We start from the raw sequence: 11,618 nt of genomic DNA, 5'->3' as shown, positions 1-11,618 counted from the left end.
AAATGTTTATGAAGAAACGTTTAAAAAAATTAGAGAATATAAGTTATGTAGCAAGCTCTGCTCAGCTGTGTAAATAAAAATAAAGAAATATCTAATGAGTGAACATAAAATAAAGGTATTTTCATGTATTTTAACAAATAGCATAACATGTGCAAAAACAATACAACACAAAATAATTCTCGATGCTTGTAAAATATAACTTGTATAAAAACTGCAAAAAAAAAAATAATGATCCAAAAAACCACCATGGATGGCACAATAGTGTTACTATTGCGTCATCGGCAGTTGCCTGCGTGAAATAATAGTTGTATTTAATCCAGGGGATTGGTTAATACCAGAAGAAATTATCGCGAATATAAGATCAGTAATATTGTCGCGTAGCTCAAAATTATCATTAATTTATTTAATTAGTTTATTTGTTGAAAATACAATTTTAAATTCTTTTCGCTAGTTCGGGACTTGGTTTCCCTCACGCTAAGATGGGGTAACACCTTTGTTGGATTTGGGTTTGCGGGGGGGCTGGAAGAGTGCGAGTCTTGCACGTCTTTGTCTGGGAACGCAGGCGTGACCGCGTTTCAGCCAGGCCAGCTGACACGTTGTTTGCTGCAGTTCCAGAGAAACGCGGCGCAGACTTGTTTGTCGTTTTTTTTGAGGCCAGCTGAGAGCGCAGATTGTGCGCAGTCGCCGTGCGCAGGCGAGTGTCGCAATCTAGCGGCTGGTTTTCTGACTACGTGGGCAACCTGGCGCGCCCGACCGCGCGGCCGGCTTGTTGTAATAACTTTACGTGTTTGTAAAACACAGGAAAACTTCCCGTCAGGATGTTTTCCCCGTAGGGGTTTTGCGGCCAAGAAAATAGCTTAAAAGAGATGTAAAATGTTTTCGCGGGGCGGTAATCCTGTGGAAGGCTGTCATGCTGCCCGGCCGCGCGGCGACTTGGTAATGGTTAGGTGAGTGCTATCGGAAATGGCGCCTGAGTGATGCCGGACTCTTAGCCTTCAGTGTTTCTTCGTAGTTAACTTTAAAAATTCTCGTTTGGTGTATTATTTGCTCTTATAAATAATTTGTTCTTAGAAACTTAGTGGTTTTAACGTGTAATACGTTGAGCACTACAGTTCCCTTTTTATTTTCAAGTATAACTCGGTAATTTGTTTGCATCACGATCCTTGTCTTTTCATGTAAATGATGACGTTATAAACTTAAACTAAATAATTTCTAAAATCCGTTTCGAGGTAGTGGATGTTCTTAATAAATTTTAAAAATGAAGTTGTGGAAGAGCTAATGAAGCTTGGTATCACTGGGTGGCCTGGAGGAAATTATTACGATTATGTTAATGTGTTAGTACTACTAAGAAAATCTTATATATGGTTTATTGTTTTTCTGTCGGAATATCTATAAGGCTGGTAGCGGACATGGAAGGTGCCTTATTATTTGTCAGCTTTATTTAATTGTTATAAATAAATGTGATTGTTCTATTGTTTTTAGGTTACTCTTATTTTTTTCTCAGTATCCTGATTTTATATTCTTGTATAAGAATACACCTACTAAGATTCAATCCTCAGTGAGATGCTCTATGGCTAGTTAATGTTTTGAGTTTCTTATGTTCAGAGCTACATTTTTGAAGAATTGAACCCCCCCTCTGAAAGTGAGACGTGACAAATGGTGGAGATCGCCGGTTAGTAGGTATAAAGAATGTTGGGATACTGAAAAATAAATTAAGATAAGAGTGTTAGGTGTGGTCTAACATTTTGATTTATTTTAGTGAAGAAGAAGAGCATGCAGTGCAGCTGGTGTATTAAGATTGATGTGTTTATAGGATTAATTGTTTAATGATAATAAAATTTATTTTAGGTTATTTCAGGAAACCAGTGGGAGACCAGGGATGGCTGTATTTGTCTAACAATAATTAATTTAAGGTGAAATGTGAAATGTATGCTTAAGTTAAGGACTAATGAAAATAATTTAAGGTGGAGTCTATTAGGGATGGCTAGTAAATACACAATTGAAATATTGGATGACAAAGTAAAAAACCCTGAGAACAGTGATAGTAGTTCTTCGTCAGATGATGAATCATTGAAAGTGTTAAAAGATAAATTAAGCGACATAAAACCAGAATTGAAAGATCAGAATTTAAACATGGAGACAGGCAGGTGTTTTGTGGACCCGGGATATTTTTTTGGAAAGAGATGTGAGGAGGTTGAGGAATTTTTAAAACAGTTTCGCAGAGCAGCCAAGGTAAATGGGTGGAATGAGCAAAAATGTTTGTCATACTTGCCTACATTTTTGAGAGGGCCTGCTTTAAAATGGTATGACAGCTGTGAGAGCACATTGGAGAATTTAACTACATTTGAGGAATTAGCAAATAAATTAAGGGATGCGTTTGTGAGAGTGGGTCACATAGAGGACTTAGAGTTAAGATTGCAGGCGCGAGTACAAGCAGTAGATGAACCTTTCGAGTCATTTGTGTACGACATATTGAATCTTTGTAACCGACTTGATGCTAAGATGAATGAAGCTAGTAAGGTTAGATATGTATTGCGTGGGTTAAGGCCAGACATTGTAGAGAAAGTTATGCTTTTCCCAAACAATACTGTGGAACAGTTACTAGGTAATTTGAGGAATATTGAGGCAGGTCTGTATTACGCTAAAAATCATGAGAGGACACAGTGGGTAAATTCGAAACAGGAACAAGTACCTATCAGAAATCTTAAAGAAATTCAAACACCAGAAAGAGAATTGTCATCTATCAACACGAGAATTGAGGACAGTTTGATAGAGTTTAATAAACAATTAAAACAATTACGCGGGGAACTGGATACCATGAGATTACAGGCACAACCAAAGTCACAGTTTAGAACTCAGGGAGGAAATTACAAAAATAACAGTACACTAACACAATACCATCGAAATCAGAACAACAATTTTTTCAGGCAGACCCCAAGTAATTCATTTCCAAAAATAACTGACAGACCACAGTGGACCTCAGATGGTAGGCCGATTTGTTTAAAATGCAAACGACCAGGTCACTTGATACGAGATTGCAAAACGTCACAACAGGGAAACTAAATAGGGCGAGAGTCGGTCGGGGTGACAACTCGTCCCTTGTTAACCAAATGTCTCTTTTACAAAATGACGGTATTTTAAGTCAGAAGACAAAAATGTTCGGAAAAGAAATCCCCGTTTTTATCGATACAGGAGCTGCGGTATCACTAATTGAGGATAGATTAGTACCGAAAAGTTGTTGGAAATCCGCAGAACCAAGAGGTTTTACAGGAGTCTCAGGAAGAGTTCAGAAACTTAATAAGATGGCCAAATTAAGATTTAAATTAGGACAGTATGTTTATTCACATGCGGTAGGTCTGGTGGAAGCCCCAATAAAAGGGATCATTTTAGGATGTGATTTTTTAACCAAATATGGAGCAGAAATTTCTTGTAAGGGAGGCCAGAAAATGTCATTGACCATAACACGTCCTGATTGCTTCGTAAATACCACAAATACCGAAATAAGGGAGGTTAAAAGCCAAACCAAAGTAAAAAGAGACAAAATTCAAGTAGATCAAAACCAAAATCGGGTTAATCATAATGTAGGTCAGGATGGAACACAGGAGTTAAGCCAAATCGAGCCAGAAAATATTTTCAGGTTAGGTTGTGTGACAGTTCACAATCATGTTAGAGTAGAGCCAAGGATGCATCATCTTATCGAAATTAATTTTGAAGGAAATAATTTACCTGATGAGGTGCTGATAGAGCCTAAGGAGGATATTTACAACAGATATTCTGTACTTGTACCTAGGAGTATTGTAAACAGAAAACAGCATACTCACATTTGGGTTACTAATACTACTAACCAGTCAGTTACTCTTCATAAGGGAATGAAATTAGGATATTTAAATGAGTTTGAGGAAACACCCAGTATCGAGAACAAAGAAGTAACTAAGGTATTACAAGCTAGAGATAAAAATAATGTCGATTTTGATGTGTCTAAATTAAACATTAATCCAGAGTTACCAGAGAAACAAAAAAACAGACTGGTAGAGTTGTTGTATAAATATCAAAATGTTTTCAGTTGGGACCCCAGCCAGATAGGGAGAACAAAAGAGGAAGTAGTTTTTCTGGATACAGGGGACAGCACACCCATATCATCTGTACCTTATCGAGTTTCTCCTGGGGAACGGGAAATTATTCATAACATAGTACAAGAACACATTAAAAATGGGATTGTGAGACCCTGTGACACGAGTTGGTGTTCACCAGTTGTTCTTGTTAGAAAAAAAGACAACGATTATAGGATGTGTGTGGACTACCGTCGTTTTAACACTATTCTTAAGGATAATAAATACCCCCTTCCTCGAATAGATGATTTCTTAAGTCACTTGACTGGTGCTAAGTATTTTACTCACTTGGATATGAATTCAGGATACCACCAATTGAGAGTAGCTGAACAGGATCAGGAAAAAACTGCATTTGTTACCACCGATGGTACTTTTTGTTTTGAAACCCTTCCTTTTGGTTTGAAAACCGCTCCGTCAATTTTTCAGAGATACATGGATAAGACTTTGGCAGGGTTAAAGTGGGGTTCATGCTTAGTCTATTTGGATGACATTCTAGTAGTGGGCAGTACGTTTAATCAACATCTTGACCGATTAGAACAAGTTTTTAAAAGGATGCAAAATGCTAATTTAACCTTGAAACCGTCAAAATGTACCTTCGGTTATTTTGAAACCGATGTGTTGGGACATTTGGTTAACCATGAAGGGATTAGACCCCACCCCGATAAAGTAGTAGCAGTGAAACAATTTCCTACACCTAAGGACCAACGAGGGGTGAGAAGCTTTTTAGGCCTAGCTTCTTTCTATCGTAAGTTTATAGCAAATTTCTCTCAGATTGCGAAACCCTTGTCGACATTGCTAAAGAAAAATGAAAAGTTTATCTGGACCGACAAGCAAGAACAAGCATTCCAAATTTTGAAAGAAAAGCTGATTTCTTCCCCCGTGTTAGCTCACTTCCAGGAAAACCAGCCCATTGAAATACATACAGATGCTAGTACCTTAGGGATAGGAGCCACATTGTTACAAAGAATTTATGGAAAATTACAACCTATTGCCTATGCCAGTCGAACTCTCACGTCAGCTGAGACTAGATATCCTATAACTCACCTTGAATGTTTAGCCTTGATTTATGCTTTAGACCAGTTTCGGCCTTACATTTACCTGAAGCCATTCAAAATTGTAACCGATCATCATAGCCTATGTTATTTGAATCGTTTGAAATTTAATGCTCATAGCGCAGGAAGGTTAACCAGGTGGGCATTGAAATTGATGGAGTATGAGTACACTGTATGTTATAGTAGTGGAAAAACTCATGTACATGTAGACAGTTTGAGTAGAAATGCTGTCAACACAGGGACAGCCCTTGACGAAGAAAAATCCCTTGAGTTACCTGTTTTTGTGATGCATGATGTGGATTTAGCTAAGCTGCAATATTCTGATGTGAGTCTAAGACCTTTAATTTCTGAGTTGACTCAACCGTCAGGAATCGATAATAAGTTAAGCCGACAAGCGAAAAATTTTTCTTTGCTGAATGGTGTTTTGTACAAAAATAACTCTAACCCAAGTGGTAGAGACAAGCTATTAGTAGTCCCAGAAAGCTTAAAGGCTGAAATTCTGAGGGAAAGTCACGACAATCCCACTTTTGGCGGTCACTTAGGAGTAGTTCGCACCGCAGACAAAATTATACGTCGTTATTATTGGACCAATATGCTAAAAGAGATTCAGGCCTATGTAAGGAGTTGTAGGGGATGTCAGGGGAAAAAGGGAGTTCCTCAAAAGAAAGCAGGGTTATTAGAACCATTACCTATCTGTGAACCTTTCGAACGTATTGGTGTCGATATTTTAGGCCCTTTTCCAAAAACCGTGTCAGGAAACAAATACATTCTTGTTGCTATTGATTACGGTACTCGATGGGCGGAGACTAAAGCCACCCCCACTAGTAACGCCAATGACGTAGCTAAGTTTTTACTAGAAAACATAATTTGTCGCCATTCTGTACCATGTTCCATATTGACAGATAGAGGAAAAGTTTTTACTTCCAAAGTCGTTAATGAATTACTTAGGTTAATGGATGTACAAAGTTTGAAAACCTCAGGATACAGGCCAAACACAAATGGATTATGTGAAAGATTAAATGGAACAATAGCAATGATGCTATCTCAGTATGTGGCATCCTCACAACGTAATTGGGATGAATATGTACCCTTGGTCACTTTGGCATACAACACGGCGAGGCAGGAAACATTAAAATTTAGCCCATTTGTGCTCATGTATGGTAGAGAACCTGTATTACCCTCAGATGTTCAATTAAGTCAGCCTGTAGAAGATGAGGACAGCCTTCGACTGCGTACTCGTTGGAAGGAGATCCTGCGACAGTCCAGAGAGAATTTAAAGAGACAACAGGGTATCGATAAAAAAAGGTATGACCGCAGACGACGAGCGGTGACCTATAAGATAGGACAGGAGGTTATGGTGTACACACCTGTTCGAAAAAAGGGTTTGTCAGAGAAACTATTGCATAAATGGTTCGGTCCTTATGTTGTGGTGGACAAATTGTCTAATAACCTGTACAGGTTAAAGAAGACGAGTCGAGGCAGAGATGTTTACGAAGTTACAAACGTAGAGAGAATGAAAAATTTTTACAGTGTATAAGTTATGATAAGTTATGTAATAGAGATTTTTTTTTTTGTGGTTGTGGATAACTAAATAAAACAAAGAGAGAGAGAAAAAAAAATAATTCGAAAGTTTTGTAACACTTGTAAACAAAAATCGAGCCTGTCTAATATTTAGTTTTGTATAGAATTTTTACAGAGTCTTAAGGCGTGATCATCTTCCGTACTGACGATGAGGATGCTACACATCGTCCTGGTGCTCCTGCAGCTGGGAAGCAGCAGACAACATCGACCGCTACCTGAAGGAGCAGTGGGGGTGGTTGCGGGAGCGCATTTCGAGCCGATACCTCAGGTAACATTGTACACTTCATCGGTACCAGTAAATTTTAAGGTTGCTTGGCCAATGCAATTAGATGACATTCAGGATAGTATCAAAGAAATCACTTCTTGTCCCTCCAATAGTTCAAGTGAATGGTGTGTTATTTTCAAAGAATTAAAACATAGCTTAATTTATACTGACATGCTAATTAATAAGGTAAACGAAGCAGCAGGGGATGACGTATTGGATTTTCAGTCTGAAGTTCGGGAAAGACGAGGGTTAAATTTCATTGGAGAGTTTTTTCATTGGTGTTGTGACATTGCCGTCAATAGTCAATTGAATAATCTTTTCCTAAATGAACAACAAATGTCAGAACACATAAACAAGATGGAATCACAAATTTTAAACACTCATGAGGCACTGGCAAATATGAGCAACACTATTTTTGTTATAAACGAGGGAATGACCGGAATTCTAAAAAGAGTACAATCAAAATTCACAAATTTGTCTGATTACTTAAAAGACCTCCGAGAGACTATGGTGACTAAGTTTTCAGGAATGGTTCAAGACATAGGACATTCATTCCAGTTTCAGGTACTGTTGGCCTCTCAATTAGCCAAACAAGCGCATACATTTACAAGACTAGAGATTCTGGACCAGTGCCGGTCAAATAAAATACCTGCCATTGTAGTTACACCAGCTCAATTGAAAGAGAAATTAAATATGCTAAATGAAATTCTTAATAGGGATGGTTATGCGTTGTCCATAAGTGTATCAGAAGTTCAGAAATATTTTAATTTACCCATTTGTAAATGTCAAGTCCACAAGGAAAATTTATACCTTCAAATTAAAGTACCAATTGTTAAACTAAATTCCAATTGGAGATTGTTTCAGTTCGTCGCAGTCCCATTTCAGTGGAAGAACTCAACTTGTCATTTGGATCATGCTCCGAATTTTCTGGCAGTGGATGGAGACCATCTAATCACTATTCAGGGTAGAAATTTATTAGATTGTAGACCATTTGAAGATAAATTGTGTTTTGTTCCCAGGTTCTCCGGAGATACCCTAGGTAGTGCTTTGTGTCCAAAGGCTCTTTTTCAGGGGATTACCGTTGAAAATCTTAGTACCACATGTGCGTTTCGATGCCATTCCGGAAACCAACTGATGATCACCCAGGCTGGACCAGAGCGGTACTTCCTAACAAACCCGTCAGGAAAATTAGACTTGCAATGCATGAAACATAACAATGAATCTTTATTTTTAGGAAGTGGAGACATCCTCGGAGCTGTAGATATAGAAGTACCGTGTGATTGTCGTTTGTATTTAAACCAAGAACTTAAAATTAACGAGTTGTATCCATGTGATGCGTTAACAAAATCTAAATTTCAATTGGTACATGTAATACCAGCTGCTTGGACGAAGTTACGTAAATTGAAAATTTTCCCTCATCCTACGTCAACACATACAGTTTTTCCATCCTTAATGGATTGTTTAGATGAAAATTGGCCAACTCTAATACCACATTTAAATTTTTCTTTGACAAAGTTTGAAACCCCTTTAGACCCGATTCATTTAAGAGAACCAGAAAACGTACCAAGATTTGTAATGAAAAACTTACAGAGTATTGCGCTTTCCATTGTAAGTAGTGTATTATTATTTATTATTATTAAAAATCCATATCTAGTAGGTATTGGAACGCTACCAAGAGTATCCGCCTTGGACAATGTTACTACCCTTGGCATAGAAATAAGTGTAACTGTAATTACTATATTGGTAATAGTTGGAATGTTTTTAGTTCTGTTATTAAAATATCTGAGAAATCGGAAACCCCTCAGTATGTCTGTAGAAATCTCGACTACAGTAGAAAATGCTGTTCCTTCTACCAGTGGAAAGGTAGAATTAAAAGACATACTAGCCAGAGATAATGGTTGTGTAGCTAAGTTATCCAGTGAAACTGGGGAGGAATTGAAAGTAACCATTTCCATTTGTGATGATCAGTAGTGAATGAATTTTGTTCAATGTAAAGCTTTACCTACGATTAGAAAAATTAGAATTTGATTAATGTTTATGTGAAGGGGCATGCGCCCATAAATAATTTTTATAGAACCAAATAACGATGGAGGGAGAATACCAGGTTCAATAAGGGGAATTATGACGTCAGGACTAATCATTGAGAAAGTGGGTGGGATCCTTTCCGTATTCCCATTTTCCACCATAACCCCCCCCCCCTTGTGTTTTTATTATTCAAGAAGTGACATTGATAGTTTTCGTCAATCGAAGAGAATGACTTTTGAGGCGGACTTGTTAAGGGCAATTTCGAAAGGAGTGCTGTGGTGCAGCTCCATCCAGAACTCTTGTCCCTTCTCGAGTTGGGAGAAGGCGCGTCGTTAAGGGTCAGCCAGATACCACGTGGGCCAGTTGGGAGAAGAGGACCTGCTTCTACCCATTGCTGCGGGCTGGTGCCCGTATCGTCGAATCGTGTGGTGATGCACGATTACCAGGAGTATCAGCGGTTTGGGAGTGGCCATGTCCAAGGACAGTGATTACGCATCGCGATAGGGTGTGGCCCCCCAAACAACAAATTTATCGAGAAGACTAGAATTATCCATCGTTTGAAACTACTGACCTGACGTTCAAAACAAAGTGTATAGCAAGACAAGGCCAGTGTAGTTATAAACTTTCAACCTACACGTGGACACAGTCAAGTTTTTGTTGTAAATTTTCCTATTAGGTACCTTACCTTATCCTTCCTCTACGAAATGTGGGGGGTAGGCTTTTCTTCAAGATGTTGAATATTGCAGATGAGTTACGAGTTTAGTTTTTGAATAGTTACTTGTTTTAAGAATCTTTAAAAGTTATTTTTGTGTTGATACCTGGTATGACCCTCCTTGGTTAGTTGTGTTGATCTATGTTGATCTCATGAATACTTCTTGATAAACACATGAAAATACGTCATTAACTTAAGTAAGATAATTTAATTGTTTGATTTGTTCACTATTATTTTGATGTTTGAGAGTTTTTTTTTTAGTTGTTTGTAATTGTATGACTCCTGATGCTGCTCATGTATTTTGTGTAGGAATGGTGTCGTGTACCGTGGATGACGAGCAGTTGGGATGAACGACGTCGGGATGAACCGGCTGGGAGAGGCAGAAGTTGGAGTGGGGTGTGATTCTGCAGCTCACAGTTCCGCTGGCTGTTCCTGTCTCTGCCCTGAGTTGGTGCATCTCTTCGCCGTATCCCTCCTGGCTGCTTGCTGTCCCAAGCAGTGCTAACATGTGAAATTTTGTAAAACACATTTGTCCTCCGAGAGGAAATTGTCAATAAGTGCTAGTAGAACTTAGAGTTGGTATTTATACCTAAACAACAACCACTGTAATCACTAATTTAAATTTGTAACTGGATCACATAGAAATGATAGGGACAATTGGTTTTTTTTTTTTTGAAGCAAACTTAAATATTCCCCAAGCATTGTTGTAAGCTTGTGGGGCACAAGCTCCTGCCGCCCGGGGTGATGTCGCGTAGCTCAAAATTATCATTAATTTATTTAATTAGTTTATTTGTTGAAAATACAATTTTAAATTCTTTTCGCTAGTTCGGGACTTGGTTTCCCTCACGCTAAGATGGGGTAACACCTTTGTTGGATTTGGGTTTGCGGGGGGGCTGGAAGAGTGCGAGTCTTGCACGTCTTTGTCTGGGAACGCAGGCGTGACCGCGTTTCAGCCAGGCCAGCTGACACGTTGTTTGCTGCAGTTCCAGAGAAACGCGGCGCAGACTTGTTTGTCGTTTTTTTTTGAGGCCAGCTGAGAGCGCAGATTGTGCGCAGTCGCCGTGCGCAGGCGAGTGTCGCAATCTAGCGGCTGGTTTTCTGACTACGTGGGCAACCTGGCGCGCCCGACCGCGCGGCCGGCTTGTTGTAATAACTTTACGTGTTTGTAAAACACAGGAAAACTTCCCGTCAGGATGTTTTCCCCGTAGGGGTTTTGCGGCCAAGAAAATAGCTTAAAAGAGATGTAAAATGTTTTCGCGGGGCGGTAATCCTGTGGAAGGCTGTCATGCTGCCCGGCCGCGCGGCGACTTGGTAATGGTTAGGTGAGTGCTATCGGAAATGGCGCCTGAGTGATGCCGGACTCTTAGCCTTCAGTGTTTCTTCGTAGTTAACTTTAAAAATTCTCGTTTGGTGTATTATTTGCTCTTATAAATAATTTGTTCTTAGAAACTTAGTGGTTTTAACGTGTAATACGTTGAGCACTACAGTTCCCTTTTTATTTTCAAGTATAACTCGGTAATTTGTTTGCATCACGATCCTTGTCTTTTCATGTAAATGATGACGTTATAAACTTAAACTAAATAATTTCTAAAATCCGTTTCGAGGTAGTGGATGTTCTTAATAAATTTTAAAAATGAAGTTGTGGAAGAGCTAATGAAGCTTGGTATCACTGGGTGGCCTGGAGGAAATTATTACGATTATGTTAATGTGTTAGTACTACTAAGAAAATCTTATATATGGTTTATTGTTTTTCTGTCGGAATATCTATAAGGCTGGTAGCGGACATGGAAGGTGCCTTATTATTTGTCAGCTTTATTTAATTGTTATAAATAAATGTGATTGTTCTATTGTTTTTAGGTTACTCTTATTTTTTT

General features: G+C 38.6%; 1 protein-coding gene across 1 annotated transcript; it reads left to right on the top strand.

Annotated features, from left to right (window-relative positions):
• The first annotated feature begins 460 nt into the window (after positions 1-460).
• Positions 461-11,561, top strand: LOC134536284 (uncharacterized). The gene is made up of 2 exons (XM_063376032.1): positions 461-947; positions 6,847-11,561. Exon 2 carries the CDS (start codon positions 6,891-6,893, stop codon positions 8,976-8,978), a length of 2,088 nt encoding a protein of 695 aa, XP_063232102.1. The 5' UTR covers positions 461-947; positions 6,847-6,890; the 3' UTR covers positions 8,979-11,561.
• The last annotated feature ends 57 nt before the right edge of the window (positions 11,562-11,618 follow it).

This window comes from Bacillus rossius, chromosome 10 (genome assembly GCF_032445375.1).
Source record: "Bacillus rossius redtenbacheri isolate Brsri chromosome 10, Brsri_v3, whole genome shotgun sequence".
Taxonomy (NCBI): domain Eukaryota; kingdom Metazoa; phylum Arthropoda; class Insecta; order Phasmatodea; family Bacillidae; genus Bacillus; species Bacillus rossius.
The sequence above is the reverse complement of the archived record's forward strand: the minus strand, read 5'-3'. Positions and strand labels throughout refer to the sequence as shown.